The following is a 19,956-nucleotide window of genomic DNA, read 5'->3' as shown; positions in this document are numbered from 1 at the left end:
GTTGGCCGAACCGAGAATCGAACTTCGGGCCACCGGATGGTAGCCGAGCACGAAAACCACTCGTCCAACGACGAAGTGATAATACCAAGGTAATCAAAGAGAGAAAGAGACGGAGAGAGAGGGGAGGTAATTCACTTCAGGAAGGCGGCCACCAGAGGGCACAGCAGGAGCGTCAGCACTGACCAGGAGAGACGCGTCCCGCCAGCCAAAGACAGCTTCGTTTTCGTCGGCGTTCCGCTGGTTAGGAATTTGATGTCGACTTGGAATCCTTGGCTGCCGCCGTTCCTGACGTCCAGCAGGAAGGATACGGGACCGACGAAATCGCCGATGGTGTTGGTCACTTGGGCGAACTCGCAGACGCTGGAAAATAACGCGATGTTGTTTATTATTATTATTGTAATATTATTATTTCAGTAGACGAAAGTTATTCGCATGGAACAAGCACACCAGAGGGGCTATTAACTTGATATTCAAGCTTCCAAAGATTATTATTATTATTATTATTATTATATTTCAGTAGACGAAACCTATTCACATGGAGTGAGCACAAAGGGGCCCTTGACTTAAAATTCAAGCTTCCAAATATTATTATTATTATTATTATTATTATTATTATTATTATTATTATTATGCTTTATCACAGTCCTCCAATTCGACTGGGTGGTATTTATAGTGTGGGGTTCCGGGTTGCATCCTGCCTCCCTAGGAGTCCATCACTCTTCTTACTATGTGCGCCGTTTCTAGGATCACACTCTTCTGCATGAGTCCTGGAGCTACTTCAGCCTCTAGTTTTTCCAGATTCTTTTTCAGGGATCTTGGGATCGTGCCTAGTGTTCTTATGATTATGGGTACAATTTCCACTGGCATATCCCATATCCTTCTTATTTCTGTTTTCAGGTCTTGATACTTATCCATTTTTTCCCTCTCTTTCTCTTCAACTCTGGTGTCCCAAGGTATTGCGACATCAATGAGTGATACTTTCTTCTTAATTTTGTCTGGTCTGTTTGCACGTATCACCCATCTGTTCTGATACCATAGTCCCAGAGGATCTTTGCCTGATCGTTTTCTATCACTGCTTCAGGTTGGTGCTCGTACCACTTATTACTGCAAGGTAGCTGGTGTTTCTAGCACAGGCTCCAGTGGAGGGCTTTTGCCACTGAATCATGCCTCTTTTTGTACTGGTTCTGTGCAAGTGCCGGACATTCGCTTGCTATGTGGCTTATGGTCTCATTTTTCGTATTGCACTTCCTTTATATGGGAGAGATGTTATTTCCATCTATCGTTCTTTGGATATATCTGGTTCTTAGGGCCTGATCTTGTCCCGCTGTTATCATTCCTTCAGTTTCCTTCTTGAACTCTCCCCTCTGTAACCATTGCCATGTGTCATCGCTGGCCAGTTCTTTAGTCTGTCTCATGTATTGTCTGTGCATTGGTTTGTTGTGCCATTCCTCTGTTGTGTTTGTCATTCTCCTGTCTGTATATTTCTGGGTCTTCGTCTACTTTTATCAGTCCTTCTTCCCATGCACTCTTTAGCCACTCGTCTTCACTGATTTTCAGATATTGCCCCAGTGCTCTGTTCTCGATGCTGACGCAGTCCTCTATGCTTAGTAGTCCTCTCCCTCCTTCCTTTCCTGTTATGTATAGTCTGTCCGTATTTGCTCTTGGGTGTAGTGCTTTGTGTATTGTCATATGTTTCCTAGTTTTCTGGTCTATGTTGAGGAGTTCTGCCTTCGTCCATTCCACTATTCCTGCACCGTATCTGATTACTGGTACTGCCCATGTGTATATGGCTTTTATCATATTTCCGGCGTTGAGTTTTGACTTGAGTATCGCCTTGAGTCTCTGCATATATTCTTTCCTGATCGTGTCCTTCATCTCTTGGTGTTTTGTATCCCCTCCTTCCATTATTCGCAAGTATTTGTATCCCGTCTCATCTATGTGTTTGATGTTGCTCCCATCTGGTAGCTTTATCCCTTCAGTCCTTGTTACTTTGCCCTTTTGTATGTTTACTAAGGCGCATTTTTCTATTCCAAATTCCATCCTGATGTCCCCAGATACAATCCTTACAGTCTGGTTTAGGGTATCTATTTCCTTGATGCTCTTACCATACAGCTTGATGTCGTCCATGAACATCAGATGGTTAATTCTGTTGCCTCTTTTCTTGAGTTGGTACCCAGCATCCATCCTCTGCAGTACTTTTGTCATGGGAATCATGGCTACTACGAAGAGTAGTGGGGATAGTGAGTTGCCCTGGAAGATCCCTCTCCTGATATTAACCTCTGCTAGTCTTATTCCAGAGCTTGTAAGTATTATATTCCAGTTGCGCATTGTATTTTTGAGGAAGCTGATGGTGTTTTCCTCTGCCCCATATATTTTCAGGCATTCTATTAGCCATGTGTGTGGTGTCATGTCGAAAACTTTCTTATAGTCTATCCATGCCATGCTTAGGTTGGTTATCCTTCTCTTACTGTTCTTCATTACCATTTTGTCTATCAGAAGCTGGTATTTTGTGTCCCTACACTTCCTTCTGCAACCTTTCTGTTGGTGGGGGATGGTGTTTGTATCCTCTAGGTAGTTGTATAGCCTTTTGCTGATGATGCCTGTTAGTAACTTCCACATTATTGGTAGGCAGGTGATAGGTCTGTAGTTACTGGCTATATTTCCCTTACTCTTGTCTTTCTGGACTAAGGATGTTCTTCCTGTGGTCATCCATTTGGGCGCATGGTGATTTGTGATACAATGCTGGAGTTTATCTACTATTCTTGGGTGTAGGGCCTTGAAGTTTTTGAGCCAGTATCCATGGACTTCATCGGGACCTGGGGCTTTCCAGTTGGGCATTTTCTTTAGTTGGTGTCTGACTGTGTCTGTCGTGATGTCAGTGAATCTTTGTTTTATTCTCCCTGTTTCTTCTTCCTTGACTTCCTGGAGCCATGTTGCATGTTTGTTGTATGATACCGGATTGCTCCATATGTTTTCCCAGAGTCTCTTACTTGGTTCGGCTTCAGGAATTTCTTGGTGGTTGTATTCCCCTCTTAGTTGGCTGTATAGTCTTTTCTGGTTGGTTCCGAATAGTTTGTTCTGTTGGTATCCCTTATTCCTGTTCATGTATCGTTGGATCTTATGTGCTTTGGCCTTAAGCCTCTGTTATACATCTTCTATTGTGTTGTTTAGTCCCCTCTCGTGTAGTTTGTATTTATCGTTCAGTTCCTCCCTTGTTTTCTTGCTTCTTAGCCTTTTTTCTGCCATCTCTTTCAGTTTACTCAAGTCAGATCTCATCACCATGATTTGCTTTTCCAGGCACCTTTTCCAAGGCGGTTGCTGTTTTGGTTTCTGTTGGGTTGGTTGTGCTGGTGCTGTTGGTGTTCATGTCCCCATCAGTTCTGCTACTAATCTTGCTCCTGCATATGTCAAGTTATTTGTGTCTGTGATATTGGTGGTGTGTATTAGTCTCATTATTTCATTGACCTCACTTGTTTTCTCCCTTAATTTCTTGGTGTTGTAGGCTTTCATGGAAGGGATCTTTGTTCTCTCTGTATCTGGCTTCATCCATTGTCTGATCTTTCCTACCCATTCCGTCCTGTCTGTTACTTCGTCGGTGTTTCTTCGTGTGTCGTTGTTTGATACCTCATCATCCCTGTCGTCTTCTGTGGCATCGTCTCTCAGTTCGTCTTCGTGTAATTCGTTGTCATGTGACATTTCCCTTTCCAGTTCTTCTCTTTCTGTTAGGGAGAGCCAGTTCTTTTTCTTTATGTTTCTTACTTGGTCTGCCAGCCTCTGTTCTGTTTGGGGGGTGTTATTCCTCTCATTCCAGATGTTGACCAACCTTCTTCTATATCCTCTCTCCGTCGGGTTGCTTCTGATGTAGCATCTCCATATTTCCTTATTTTCTTCTCTTGTCCATTTCTTCCTTTGGTTTGCTTCTGTAGCTCCAATCTCAGGCTGTTGGTTACTGTCGTTGTGGTGATCAGTTGCTGGTTGACGACCTCCAAGTACCTGACCGTCTTCCCCTTCAATTGGGCTGAATACCTGGCTGCCGGACGAAGCTCCTCTGTTGCCAGAGGTTCCATTTACGTCGTTGTCGTTTAATTCTTCATTTCTTTCCATCATTTCTGAGTTTTTGCTATTTAACCCATAGCTGGACCCTACCCCATCAGGAAGATTATTATTATTATTATTATTATTATTATTATTATTATTATTATTATTATTATTATTATTATTTCAGTAGACGAAACCTATTCACATGGAACAAGCTGCACACCATAGGGGACCCAATGACGTGAAATTCAAGCTTCCAAAGAATGTTGGGTTCAACCTCCCACAGCAGACGCCCCCCGCCCGCCCCCGTTCCCCGCTCCCGTCCCCGTCCCCGCCCTTTACACTATACTGTTCGCTCCGTCACTCACGAGAAAACATCGTTGGCAGTGAAGACTGTCAGACTAGCGTCGAGGCAATTGGGTGCAGACTGTTCGAGGTGAAACCGGGTGAAATTCAGACGAACCATTTGCCTCGAGGCGGCCTTGATTTGGTAAACGCAAACTGTGCCTGGAATGAAATGAAAGTAAAAAAAAAAAAAACTATATAGAAAGGAAGGGGTTGACTTTGCACTTGAGAAGGAACATTGGTACTGAAACCAGTAGCTGGGGGAGGGGGTTAGGAAGTATTTAATTTAAAAAAAAAATGACTGTACTTTAGAATAACAGAGGTCTTTTTTTGGCGATATAAAATCATCAATAATTAGTTATCTTTCTATCTATTTATTTATATATTTGTTTATTGGTTTATTTATTTATCTGTTAAATGATTAATTCATTTCATTCTTTGTTTTGGTTGCTTCTGAAGGCTTTTCTCATCACCTGCCAATTTTTCATTCTTATATAACTCCACATTTCAGTCATTTCGGCTTTGAGTTCACATCCTCATAGTTCCTGGACCTAGTTCAATATAGCACTTATTTCGAATTCACCCAAAACAGCACAAACACTTTTTTTTGTGACGGGGGTGGGGGGGGGGGGGGGGTGTTTGCCGGTCAGGGCACAAACCAATCGAACGCACGGGAAAGATGTATGACGAATCATAAAACAATTTTAAAGCTTACCTGCTTTTATATTGGAGGGATGGTCAGGCGACAGCAGTAGTGTATCCTCTGTTATTATCTGGTTACAGGATGGTAACTTTTTTTCTTCGAGAAGAAAAATAATGAATTTTTAATATCTGTGCAGTATGAAGTCGCCTTTATAAACAATGAACTAAATATAAAATTTTAGAAATAGTGAATTTTTAATATCTGTGCAGTATGAAATCGTCTGTATAAACTGTAAATTAAATATAAAATTGAAAAAATAAAGAATTTTTAATATCTGTGCAGTATGAAGTCACCTTTAATTAAGATTAATTTTTAATTATGAAATCGTTTTTATATATTATAATTTAAATATGAAATTTTAAAAAATAATGAATTTTTAATATCTGTGCAGCATGAAATCGTCTTTATAAATATAAAATTAAAAAATAATGAGTTTTTAATATCTGTGCAGTTTAAAATCGTGTTTATAAATAAATTTTAATTATAAAATTAAAGAATTGTGAGGTTAATTGTACTATAAATCATTTTAGCGATAAAATATAAAATAAAAAAACTGTAAGGTGTAAGGGTGATTGTACCACAAATGATTTTATAGATAAACCATACAAGAAAAGATGTGTAGGGCTAATTGTTCCATAAATCATCTCTTACTAAAAAGAAATTTATTAACTTGTAGGGAACTTTTCATGCAGGGAAATATTCGTAAGACTAGCCTTGCTCTAAATTTTACTTACAAACGCATTTTCTCATTTACTGAAGCAATCTGTCACTTACGATAGTAATCGCCTTGAACTGTCTGGCAACTTTTACCGGTTGTCCCGGGAGGGCACACGCATGCGCAGGCGCTGCCAGTGTAACCGCCGTTTGCGCAGGGATCCTTCGTTATTCCGCAGCTGTTTAGCCACTTAGCTAAGGATAAATTATTATTATTATTAATCATTCATAAGATATACCCTATTCCTGTGGAACGCGCCCACCACAGGCCAGCTAAGGATAAATTATTATTATTATTATTTTTTTTTTTTTTTTTTGCTCTATCACAGTCCTCCAATTCGACTGGGTGGTATTTATAGTGTGGGGTTCTGGGTTGCATCCTGCCTCCTTAGGAGTCCATCACTTTTCTTACTATGTGTGCCGTTTCTAGGATCACACTCTTCTGCATGAGTCCTGGAGCTACTTCAGCCTCTAGTTTTTCTAGATTCCTTTTCAGGGATCTTGGGATCGTGCCTAGTGCTCCTATGATTATGGGTACGATTTCCACTGGCATATCCCATATACTTCTTATTTCTATTTCAGATCTTGATACTTATCCAGTTTTTCCCTTTCTTTCTCTTCAACTCTGGTGTCCCCATGGTATTGCGACATCAATGAGTGATACTTTCTTCTTGACTTTGTCAATCAACGTCACGTCTGGTCTGTTTGCACGTATCACCCTATCCGTTCTGATACCATAGTCCCAGAGGATCTTTGCCTGATCTTTTTCTATCACTCCTTCAGGTTGGTGCTCGTACCACTTATACTGCAAGGTAGCTGATGTTTCTTGCACAGGCTCCAGTGGAGGGCTTTGCCACTGAATCATGCCTCTTTTTGTACTGGTTCTGTGCAAGTGCCGGACATTCACTTGCTATGTGGTTTATGGTTTCATTTTTTCGTATTGCACTTCCTACATATGGGAGAGATGTTATTTCCGTCTATCGTTCTTTAAACATATCTGGTTCTTTAGGGCTGATCTTGTCCCGCTGTTTATCATTCCTTCAGTTCCTTCTTTAGCTCTCCCCTCTGGGGTAGCCATTGCCAATTGTCATCGCTGGCTAGTTCTTAGTCTGTCTCATGTATTGTCCGTGCATTGGTTTGTTGTGCCAGTCCTCTGTTCTGTCTGTCTTTCTCCTGTCTCTGTATATTTCTGGGTCTTCGTCTACTTTTATTAGTCCTTTTCTTCCCATGCACTCTTTAAGCACTCGTCTTCACTGATTTTCAGATATTGCCCAGTGCTCTGTTCTCGATGTTGACGCAGTCCTCTATACTTAGTAGTCCTCCCTCCCTCCTTCCTTTGTGTTATGTAGTCTGTCCGTATTTGCTCTTGGGTGTAGTGCTTTGTGTAATTGTCATATGTTTCCTAGTTTTCTGATCTATGCTGCGGAGTTAATGCCTTCGTCCATTCCACTATTCCTGCGCTGTATCTGATTACTGGCACTGCCCATGTGTTTATGGGCTTTTATCAGATTTCCGGCGTTGAGTTTTGACTTGAGTATAGCCTTGAGTCTCTGCATATATTCTTTCCTGATCGTGTCCTTCATCTCTTGGTGTTTTGATATCTCCTCCTTCCATTATTCCCAGGTATTTTGTATCCTGTCTCATCTATGTGTTTGATGTTGCTCCCATCTGGTAGCTTTATCCCTTCAGTTCTCGTTACTTTGCCTTTTGTATGTTGACTAGGCGCATTTTTCTATTCAAACTCCATCCTGATGTCCCCAGATACAATCCTTACAGTCTGGATTGGGTATCTATTTCCTTGATGCTCTTACCATACAGCTTGATGTCGTCCATGAACATCAGATGGTTGATTCTGTTGCCTCTTTTCTTGAGTTGGTACCCCGGCATCCATCTTCTGTAGTACTTTTGTCATGGGAATCATGGCTACTACGAAGAGTAGTGGGGACAGTGAGTCGCCCTGGAAGATCCCTCTTCCTGATATTAACCTCTGCTAGTCTTATTCCAGAGCTTGTAAGTATTGTATTTCCAGTTGCGCATTGTATTTTTGAGGAAGCTGATGGTGTTTTCCTCCCTCCGCCCCATATATTTTCAGGCATTCTATTAGCCATGTGTGTGGTATCATGTCGAAGGCTTTCTTATAGTCTATCCATGCCATGCTTAGGTTGGTTTTCCTTCTCCTACTGTTCCTCATTACCATTTTGTCTATCAGGAGCTGGTCTTTTGTGCCCCTACACTTCCTTCTGCAGCCTTTCTGAATAAAATTACATTATTATTGATTATTATTATTTATTATTATTATTATTCAGAAGATGAACCCTATTCCTATGGAAATACGCCCACCACAGGCTAGCTAAGGCTATTATTATTACGGATTATTATTATTATTATTATTATTATTATTATTATTCAGAAGATAAACCCTATTCATGTGGAACGCGCCCACCACAGGCTAGCTAAGGATAAGTTATTATTATTATTATTATTATTATTATTATTATTATTATTATTCAGAAGATAAACCCTATTTCGTATGGAACATTCCCACCACCACAGGAACCACTGACTTGAAATTCTATCTTCCAAAGATTATGGTGTTTATTTTGAAAGAAACCGCTGAAGGAATACTTGACTTACATTTTAATCTATTTATTTGTCTATTTGTTGAGTTATTTTATCATTTGTAATAAGCGATCTAAGCTTGAATTTCGAGTCAATGGTCACCTGTGGTGGGCTTGTTCAATATGAGTAGGGTTTATTTCTGAATAATAATAATAATAATAATAATAATAAATAATAATAATAATAATAATAATAATAATAATAATAATAATATGTTTTGTTAAAAATTACTGCTGCTTCAACACTATTAATCTTGTAAAGAGTCTTCTCTATCTTTCTGATGACGGCTTTCTCGTTGTTGCTTAGACTGGCAAGCAACGCACCAAAGGGCATGGTAAAAATTCGGTTGAGTCATTTGATTTATTATTACTTATACAATTCTCTCTCTCTCTCTCTCTCTCTCTCTAACGCGACGTTTCCTCCAGATCGACAGGACATTATCAAGCGATAACTGCGGAGGGACTGAATTCCAGTGTTGTTGTTGTTGTTTATGATTAAGCTGACCTTGTGTCAGCACGGGCTCTTGCTCACAGAACAGCCCATAAAAAAACCCTAGTGGCGAGTCCATCTCCTTTTATCGTGGTGTTGCGAGCTCTTGAGTACGGTCAGAGCACCTCTCCGGCAGGTCGGGTTTTCATTGGTTCCGGGAAGGTGACTCATACGGCGGGCGTTTGACGAGTCTTGCAGACCTTCTCAGGTGGGGGGTATCACCGGGAGCCTCTTGATTGGCTTCTACCTGAGTGACGTCACCCCTGGTATTATTCTCATGTCCGGTGTTCGTTTCATGCGCGCTGGTACTTTCGTTGGGGGGAGGGGTTGTCCTCCTCACACACGTCGGTATCAGGAACGCTTCTTGGGTGGTATTAAAGGGAGGCTTTTCTTTGAGGATGAGCAGTGCTTCTAGGAGACGCAGACGTCGTGGGTCAGGTGCTCTCCCGATGATCTTAATATTCCTGACGATGTCGTCTCTCGTGATGTTTCTGTGGTGTACTATAAGGGCGTGCTGCCTAATGGCGCCCTCCTGGGCGTGACAGGAAATCCTTTTTGACAGACGCATCGTCGTCACGACGATGCGCCTGTCAAAAAGGATTTACCCACAGCGTTTTTCAAGCTAGCGATGCATGAAATATACACCAACAAGGTTCTTCTCACCAGCCAAGAATTTTTTGAATTACTACAGGATATTTTCATAGATGCAAGACAAAGTAATTCAACTTCCCTGGCAAAGAAAGTACATACTGAATATACCAATCCAAGAGTGTACTACTACCAGATTTCCTCCTCGAACCAGAGTACCGTGTTGATCGAAGAAGACACGCACATTAATTGCTCTACTGCTTAGTGGGTAATTATATTTTTCTACTACTCATTATCCTTCCTTTCCCCCTCCGGTTTTCGGCCGCTTCACGTTTAACGACCGAATATTTCAACTATCACTCTAACTACCGCTTAATCTGTTGTTTATTTTTGTTTTGCTTCTCTAAAACTTATATATTTTCGTTTTTCTCTCGTCGAATCTCTATTACTAACGATCGGCGCTTTTTTTTCTATTATCGTAAAGTGAAATATGGTACTTGAACTCCATAGATCTATGTGCTTTTTTTCCGTTTTTCTACGACTATAAATTTTTCGATTTCCTTACTGGCTATCTCTGACTCGCCAGGACTCGCTACTATCGATCTTTATCTTCTATTAATGGGTACCTTAGGGTTTAAAGGGGTTTGTAACCTTGCCCGTTCACCTTTCCTTTCTTTTTTCAAATCATACCATCTCACATGCATAACCCATAGAATCATAAATAAAGGCTCACCTCTTATCCTTAAAAATCACTCACCTTTCCACATCCAAAAAATTCAAATGACCTACGGGCTGCTCTGAGAGCAAGAAGCCCGTGCTGGCATAAAGCCAGCTTAATATTAAACAACAACAACAACACTGGAATTCAGTCCCTCAGCAGTTATCGCTTGATAATGTCCTGTCGATCAGGAGGAAACGTCGCGTTAGAGAGAGAGAGAGAGAGAGAGAGAGAGAGAGAGAAAATTGTATAAGTAATAATAAATCATGACTCAACCGAATTTTACCATGCCCTTTGGTGCGTTGCTCGCCAGTCTAAGCAACAACGAGAAAGCCGTCATTAGAAAGATAGAGAAGACTCTACAAGATTAATAGTGCTGAAGTAGCAGTCATTTTTAACAAAACATGTCTACGAGAGGGTCTCCTTCCGAATAATAATAATAATAATGATAATAATTGGCTAAGTATCAAGACCTGAAAATAGAAATAAGAAGGATATGGGATATGCCAGTGGAAATCGTACCCATAATCATAGGAACACTAGGCACGACTCCAAGATCCCTGAAAAGGAATCTGGAAAAACTAGACGAAGAAGTAGCTCCAGGACTCATGCAGAAGAGTGTGATCCTAGAAACGGTGCACATAGTAAGGAAAGTGATGGACTCCTAAGGAGGCAGGATGCAACCCGGAACCCCACACTATAAATACCACCCAGTCAAATTGGAGGACTGTGATAGAACAAAAAAAAAAATATGCTAACAATGATGAAGTACAGGACAAGGAAACACAAAAAGAACAGATCAGTTATTATAAAATAAAGTAAATGAAAAGAATAATAAATAAATACAATAAAAATGTAAGTAAGTAATTAAAACACAAGAGAGATTTGAATTGCTGTGGGTTAGCAATGCGTTACATCATCGCTTGAACTTTGCGAAGTTTTAATTGGGCAAGTGGGCCGAATTAGGCGGTACAGGTATGACCGGGGTGGGTTTAAATGAGGTGATCTGGGTCCTTGTAAACTGTCTGTTTTTGTATATGCAAATTTTTTGCGATTATTATTTTTTCTAGGACTTATCAGGTCAACAAATATTCTGGGGGGACCTAGCACACTCAAAATTCCGTATGTCTAATTTAAGCAAGGCGTGATCCGATCTCCAGCTTTTAACGTAAATTGAAACGTGCTGAAATTTACAGAAATCCTCAATGGTGTAAATTTAATATATGTATATATATAATATATATATATATATATATACATAATATATATATATATATATATAGTATATATATTGTAGGAAGCCCACTGAAATTCGGAAAAAAAATTCGGATAAAAATTTTTCCGATTTTAGTGGGCTTCCTACAACATATTTGAACACGATACAGTGTTTTAACTTTGCTATATATATATATATATATATATATATATATATATATATATAGTATATATATATATATACCACACTACATATCAGCGTGAAGGTGAACCATTGGAAACGTTGTAATTCATTGTAAATCTTTATTTCCTACGTTTCGTCTTCTGCCTTCTGCGCATAAGATTTCCTGAGGATGTAATAAAGTTACTGCGAATGTAGGAATAAAGAATTATAATGAATTACAACGTTTCCAATGGTCCACCTCCACGCTGATGTGTCGTACTGGCCGTCGCCTTTCTCTCTCTCTCTCTCTCAATCTCTCTCTCTCTCTCTCTCTCTCTCTCTCTCTCTCTCTCTCTCTCTATATATATATATCTATATATATATATATATATAATATATATATATATATATATATATATATATATATAGACGAGAGCTTCCTAGAACTTGCAATAATAATACTAATATAACAATAATAATGATAATGATATTAATAATAATAATGGGGCCATACTCACAAATACAACGGTATGAACATTGACAACTTCTTGTCATAGAAGGACAGGTGCCCTTTGGATCGGCCGAGCAGCCCCTGGTACTGGATGTCATTTGCTATCACGGTTGGGTTCCGTCCCTGGAGAAGATCTGTTGGGGTTCGTGCGAGACTTGTGTATATATATATATGTATATAATATATATATATATAGTATATATATATATATATATATATATATATATATATACATATATATATATATATATTTACTATAATATATATATATATATATAATATATATATATATATAAATATATATGTATAAAAAAAATGTGGAATCTGCTGGTTATTTTCACCAAAAAGATATGTAAAGTAATAGCCACAATGCTCTCTTAACTTCTCATATTCTTTGCTCTTTTTTTTTTTGGATACGCTTGTCACTTACAAAGCCTCGAGATCCAGCTTCAAAGAAATATGAAGAAATCATGACCCCGGTAGCGGGAAACGAACCCACGATAACATAATCACGACGAGGTTACGTTGTGGCTATTTACATTATATATATATATATATATATATATATATATATATATATATATATATATATATATATATATATATATATATATGTATATATATATATATATATATATATATATATATATATATATATATATATATCCATACCAGTGGAGGCTCCTGCATAACTGACGTGTAGTCGAACGGAATACCGTGAGTGTAATAACTTTCGTTGCTAACTTTGTCGAAGAAATATCTCCCCAGAGGGTCGACTGACGGGTAGTTGATGGTGATGTAATCGTCTCTGTCGCTCCTCAGCCTCTGGTAGAGGAAGCCGAGAGCGACACCCAAGCTCGTGGAGATGTCCTGTTTCTACAAAAAAAAAGAAAGATAAATTAATAACTAAAATAAAAGTGTTCGAATGATAGGAAGACGCGATTGGCCTATACGTCTTTATTCAATTTTTTATCGCTAAATAATACCTTCCAATTTCAATTTGGTGTCTCGCTTTTACGTGATTTCGTAATAATAAAATTGGAATTATATCTAAACATTCCCAGCATTATGTATGATCAAAAAGACTTAAAATTTCATGTCGAAGTCGGAGTCAGCTTACGGTCGAACACTCGTCGGAGACAGTGAGGTACTGGACGCGCTTTTTCTGTTTACCCAGGTGAACGCTGCAGGTGTTCTCTTTCGAAAAGGCCAGAATGTGGCTGTCTTCTCCTGCGGTAAAGGAATGGCGAGAAATATTATTTTCATTTCCTTACACGTCATTAAAAAAGAAAAAACAGTAACTACAAATGGTAAGGGTTGGGGGCGGGAGTGGTTTGACTTAGACTTATTTAGGGTTGGGTTCTTGAGTTTGAGGGAGGGAGGGAGGCATGGGGAAATATAAATTTAATCTCTCTCTCTCTCTCTCTCTCTCTCGATTTTTTTATACTTTATTATTATTATTATTATTATTATTATTATTATTATTATTATTATTATTATCAGAATGCCATTCTCGTTAACCAAATATGCCTCTTCCAAGGTATATTATTATTATTATTATTATTTTTATTTATTTTTTTTTTTTTTGCTCTATCACAGTCCTCCAATTCGACTGGGGTGGTATTTATAGTGTGGGGTTCCGGTTGCATCCTGCCTCCTTAGGAGGCCATAACTTTTCTTACTATGTGTGCCGTTTCTAGGATCACACTGCATGAGTCCTGGAGCTACTTCAGCCTCTAGTTTTTCTAGATTCCTTTTCAGGGATCTTGGGATCGTGCCTAGTGCTCCTATGATTATGGGTACGATTTCCACTGGCATATCCCATATCCTTCTTATTTCTATTGTCAGATCTTGATACTTATCCATTTTTTCCCTCTCTTTCTCTTCAACTCTGGTGTCCATGGTATGCGACATCAATGAGTGATACTTTCTTCTTGACTTTGTCAATCAACGTCACGTCTGGGTCTGTTTGCATGTATCACCCTATCCGTTCTGATACCATAGTCCCAGAGGATCTTTGCCTGATCGTTTTCTATCACTCCTTCAGGTTGGTGCTCGTACCACTTATTACTGCAAGGTAGCTGATTGTTTCTTGCACAGGCTCCAGTGGAGGGCTTTTGCTCTGAATCATGCCATGCCTCTTTTTGTACTGGTTCTGTGCAAGTGCCGGGCATTCGCTTGCTATGTGGTTTATGATTTTCATTTTTCGTATTGCACTTCCTACATAATGGGAGAGATGTTATTTCCGTCTATCGTTCTTTGAACATATCTGGTTCTTAGGGCCTGATCTTGTGACCGCTGTTATCATTCCTTCAGTTTCCTTCTTTAGCTCTCCCCTCTGTAGCCATTGGCCAATTGTCATCGCTGGCTAGTTCTTTAGTCTGTCTCATGTATTGTCCGCGCATTGGTTTGTTGTGCCAGTCCTCTGTTCTGTCTGTCTTTCTCTGTCTCTGTATATTTCTGGTCTTCGTCTACTTTTATTAGTCCTTCTTCCCCATGCACTCGTTAGCCACTCGTCTTCACTGGTTTTCAGATATTGCCCCAGTGCTCTGTTCTCGATGTTGACGCAGTCCTCTATAACTTAGTAGTCCCTCTCCTCCTTCCTTTCGTGTTATGTATAGTCTGTCCGTATTTGCTCTTGGGTGTAGTGCTTTGTGTATTGTCATATGTTTCCTAGTTTTTCTGATCTATGCTGCGGAGTTCTGCCTTCGTCCATTCGACTATTCCTGCGCTGTATCTGATTACTGGCACTGCCCATGTGTTTATGGCTTTTATCATATTTCCGGCGTTGAGTTTTACTTGAGTATCGCCTTGAGTCTGCATATATTCTTTCCTGATCGTGTCCCCTCATATCTTTGGTGTTTTTATATCCCCTCCTTCCATTATTCCCAGGTATTTGTATCCTGTCTCATCTAAGTGTTTGATGTTGCTCCCATCTGGTAGCGTTTATCCTTCAGTTCTCGTTACTTTGCCTTTTTGTATGATGACTAAGGCGCAATTTTTCTATTCCAAACTCCATCCTGATGTCCCCACCCCAGATACATCCTTACAGTCTGGATTAGGGTATCTATTTCCTTGATGCTCCTACCATACAGCTTGATGTCGTCCATGAACATCAGATGGTTGATTCTGTTGCCTCTTTTCTTATTATTATTATTATTATTATTATTATTATTATTATTATTATTATTATTATTATTATTATTATTCAGTGCCATTCTTGTTAACCAAATTTGCCTCTTCCAAGATATTATTATTATTATTATTATTATTATTATATTATTATTATTATTATTATTATAATTTATTGATTATTATTATTATTATTATTATTATTATTATTATTATATGTACGTAACCAGTCACCTTTCAAATTAGCTTCGTTCCCGCTTCCTTCTCTCGGTAGGTAAAAATTGAATTCTTTAGCTTTATTACATTAACTTGCTTGATTGAATCTACTTAACATAGTACTTTTATGGACAAAGAGTGCAATAACAAAAAGTATTCTGCTTTAGGGCTGTACATTGGCAACAAGTAAACAGCTTTATCGTACATTGAGATTAAAACACAGCTTTCAGCATTGTACATCATAGGTAGATAGATATTTTGGAACATCTTACATGGGCAAAAGATATATATAATTATGTCTGCAGCTGTGAACACTACTTTATCAAAACGTTAAAAGCTTTTTAAGAATGGTACTAATGAGTAAAGGTTTTGTATCACATAAAAAACGGGTGAACAACTTCGAACATAATATAATAAGATAAACAACTTTGAACATCACGTGTTACCTACAGGTCAATAACTGTTCAAAACTGACTTCAATTTATTTTTTCTCCACATACCTTCAACATAAGAACGAAATTTAAGGCAGGTGCCCCTTGACCACTCTTTCATGACTTCCTTGAAGAGTTCTTTGAGCGGTTTACCTGTGGCAGAGGTCATGTATCAGGAAGACATGAAATTACTACAAGTATTTACTTATATCAGTGTTTAGTTCCTTTTCCTAATCAGCATATTGATAGGATTCATTTTTAGTTTTCTGGTATCTGTATCTTGTTCAATTCTTGTACCCGTTGCTGAATTAAGCATTGTTCAGAAGATGAAACTTATTCATACGGGACACGCCCACTAAAGGGGGCCATTGACTTGAAATTCAAACTTCCAAAGAATATGATGGTTTCATTAGGAAGAAGGAAGAGGAGGTAAGGGTAAATGCAGAAAGAAGGGACACCACTTAGTATAAAAAAATGAACATTGAACATCAGAATTCCTTTTTTACTGAACTGGAAGCCCCCTAGGTATGGACACCTGTTGAGGAGAGTTGAGGACCACGCTGGGAGACATACTATGGGGATAGAGGTTCAAGGAAGAAGAAGAGGAAGACCAAGAAAGAGATGGAAGGACTGTGTGAAAGGAGACTTACATGAGCAGGGAATTGATGGGGCAGAAGCGCAGGATAGAAATAGATGGAAACGGCGACCCCAAATAAAAAATGGGAAGAAGAAGAAGAAGACTGAACTGGAAGCCCCTAAACCAACGTACCAGTGCTAGTGAAGCCGTAAGGCACCTCAGGCGTGAAGTAGCTTTTGTCCTTGACCCAGAGCAGGTCACTGCTCAGAGGTGTCCTGGTCACGAACAGTGCCCTGAAAGTGTTGGGGTCCAGCAACATGCCCCCGAAGTTGACGGAGTCGCCGTCATCGTCCTCTTGGGCATCTTGGGCACTGGGCAGGTCGGCGTAATAGTCGATGTCGTTCTTGTTTGAAGGGTCGTTGTTCTGGGTAGGGTCAATGGGACTGGAAGCTTATTTTTGGGGTTTTGTCGGAATTAAGAAATATATATATTTTGTTCATGATTTTCTCGGAATTGATTAAAAAAAATTTTTTGTTTATATTTTTTTGTCGGGATTGTAAAAAGTGTATTTTGTTTATGTTTTTGTCGGAATTGAAAAAAAGTAGCGTCGGTAGAGAGAATAAATGGAGAGAGAGAGAAAAGAAAAACGGTATTTATAATCGTACGTACACTCAAAACCGGAGGCTGCATAGTATCAAGAATCTTGTCAGGATCTTCAACGGTGAATCTTCCTCTGTTCGTTGTCGGGGAAATCTTCAGAAGAGAAATCACAATGAACCCTCATTAATCAAATGATAATCCCCAGATGAGTATAAATTCGTAAATGATATGACCTTCCTTAAAAGAACTTATCTTCATTGAATTGGGTCTCCAAAAGACTGGAAATTATTACAATTATTATTATTATTGTTGGAAAAGAAACCCACAAAATTACTGTGTATAACGTGTAAACTTATAAGTAGTTACATTTTATTTTCCTCAACACTCAAGTACTTTCAGGCCCTACCTATGGCCCTTTTTCAAGAGATGTGTAGGTTGTCAGCCTGTGTCAAGGCCCAGCAGTCTTCTGGCCATTATTATTATTATTATTATTATTATTATTATTATTATTATTATTATTATTATTATTATTATTATTATTATTATTATTATTAGTTATTATTAATTATTATAATTATAATAATAATAATATAATAATAATAATAATAATAAATAATAATAATAATAATAATAATAATAATAATGGAGAAACAAATCCACAGTTATGTAAATGTACATATATTTAAGTTTAAAACAGAAAAGATAGCTTTCGGGAATCTGTACGGTTCCCCTTATCAATCTGATAAGGGGAAACCGTACAGATCCCGAAAGCTATCTTTTCTGTTTTAAACTTAAATTATGTACATTTACATAACTTTGGATTTGCTTCTCCATTTGAAGACTCGTGCTACTATGAGGAATTTTTAATAATAATAATAATAATAATAATAATAATAATAATAATAATAATAGAATAATAATAATAATAAATAATAATAAAATGCATAAATATACACATGGACTAATCCGTGCAAGACTTGTCCAGCAACATGAGAGAAACAAAATAGCAAGAAGCAATAAAGAGAAACAACTAAACAACAAACATGCACACCAAATAAAACAATATAAATAAGACTCACACCAGAGAATATTTAACCTATCATGCCACAAGAATAACCAACGCGTCGCCCTCTTATGTAAACCTTATGTAAACAAATAAAAAAAAATCTTTCCGTGACTTCTTCACATAATATCACTGTTGCAAAAGATGGAAGCTTAATAATCGTGACTTCACGCGATATTTCCCTGCAAATAGAAACCTCTGTTTTGCAGATGCCGGAGATAATGTTGACGTTATTAGCGCGTCAATTCTTGCATTAATTGGCTGAAATTCCTCATCCTCGCCGTCATCAGTTTCGGGTAAAGAAAGTTCGTTTTCTTTGAATCAACAGGGTTTAGAAAACGCTGTGAGATTTGTTGACTAATTTGCTTGCAAAGAAAGAAGTTTTGAATTTATATATATATATATATATATATATATATATATATATATATATATATATATATATATATTCCTGTGGGTCCTAACTAGGACAACGAACAATTACGGATATTTGTAGAAGGACGCACCCAAGGGTAATGCACTTGGCCCAATCTGTTTCTGCTTGATTTGTTACAATTTGAAATTGTTGGTTTTTTTTTTTTTTTTGTTAATATAAAGTTCATTTTTATAAGTAATTATTCACATCTTTCGTGAAACCACTGATAACGTTTTGTAACAGGAGAAGTAGATGAGTGAAAAGTGGAAGGAAGCGAGAACATTTATGGAACAGAAGACAGAAAGAAATGAAGCCTTGAACAGCTGGAAGAATTTATGAATACTGTACAGGTAAAAAGACGAGGAAATGAATAGAATAAAGAAAGCATTGGAAGTTGAGCAATTGAATAACACAATAAAAAGAGGAAGATGAATAAGATGATAACAGAAGAGTGAAATCATTAGAAGAGGGGACGAGGGAATACAGTTAGAACAAAATGACAAAGGTAAGTTAAAGAAGACTGGACATAATTCGAACAAGAAATAGAAAGAAAAGGGGCGGAAGAGTGGCTTTAATAAAATAAGAGATGAGTTGAGTTAAGTAATGAGCTAATCAGACCCACAAAAAATAAGAACTAAAGTGGAAAAGTAGAAAAGAAATGAGCGAGTGACATTGACCGGGTGGAAAGATAAGAGTAAGGAGTGGAAATTTGGCATATAAGAGAGACATAGTGATGATAAACTGGAAAAAAGACAAAAATCTAGATTCATTAGCAGTCCGTATTAGAAATTTTAAGGATATATATATATATATATATATATATATATAAATATATATATATATATATATATATTACAGTGCATTCATTCATGCGAAAAATCATAATATTTCCTCCACAAAGACTGTGTAATGTAAACACATCCTAACTAAAGTCATAATACCCACCCAAAAAAATCTACAGATAAAAAATCAATTAATCCTTCAGCCACAACTACACAACGAAAGAAACCACTTACAGTTTGCGCAAAGACCATGTGGAAAAGGGAAACAACAATTAAGACCTGCAGCAACATCCTGGCCTTTCCGGTGTCTGAAGACCAACTGACGCCGGGCCCAGAGACTGAGAGACAGAACCTCCCCTTGATCCTGTTGTCTTGGCAATCTGAACACCTGAACAAACGAGAGTTGTCATGCGCAGAGCGAAACGATTGCCTTAAATATATGAATTTTGTCCTCGCCGTTGTGTCCATCAGGCTTTTAACCGTAAGAATAAGAGAGAATATATATATAAGAGACGAACTTGTCTAAAATGCAATCAGTTTAAGTTCCTGTATATATATCAGAGAAGAGTGTCTTCGAGGAACTTGTCTAGACTGCTATCAGTTTAAGTTCCTATTATCCAATACTATTTTTTCTTTC

At 38.0% G+C, this 19,956-nt stretch overlaps 1 protein-coding gene and 1 long non-coding RNA gene across 2 annotated transcripts; both read right to left on the bottom strand.

The window, feature by feature from the left end:
- Positions 1-90: 90 nt before the first annotated feature.
- On the bottom strand, positions 91-5,996 carry LOC135200915 (uncharacterized). The gene is made up of 4 exons (XR_010311395.1): positions 5,861-5,996; positions 5,099-5,182; positions 4,407-4,545; positions 91-360 (listed from the first exon to the last, which is right to left on the bottom strand). It is a non-coding gene; the product is annotated as an uncharacterized LOC135200915 (long non-coding RNA).
- A 6,114-nt stretch (positions 5,997-12,110) lies between these two features.
- On the bottom strand, positions 12,111-19,712 carry LOC135200914 (zinc metalloproteinase nas-34-like). Its single transcript, XM_064229679.1, has 7 exons — positions 19,554-19,712; positions 17,129-17,212; positions 16,652-16,883; positions 15,952-16,035; positions 13,224-13,333; positions 12,776-12,979; positions 12,111-12,237 (listed from the first exon to the last, which is right to left on the bottom strand). Exons 1-7 carry the CDS (start codon positions 19,608-19,610, stop codon positions 12,208-12,210), a joined length of 801 nt encoding a protein of 266 aa, XP_064085749.1. The 5' UTR covers positions 19,611-19,712; the 3' UTR covers positions 12,111-12,207.
- Positions 19,713-19,956: the final 244 nt, after the last annotated feature.

Source organism: Macrobrachium nipponense, chromosome 27 (genome assembly GCF_015104395.2).
Source record: "Macrobrachium nipponense isolate FS-2020 chromosome 27, ASM1510439v2, whole genome shotgun sequence".
NCBI lineage: Eukaryota > Metazoa > Arthropoda > Malacostraca > Decapoda > Palaemonidae > Macrobrachium > Macrobrachium nipponense.
Note: the sequence above shows the minus strand (reverse complement) of the source record. Positions and strands in the feature narration are given on the sequence as shown.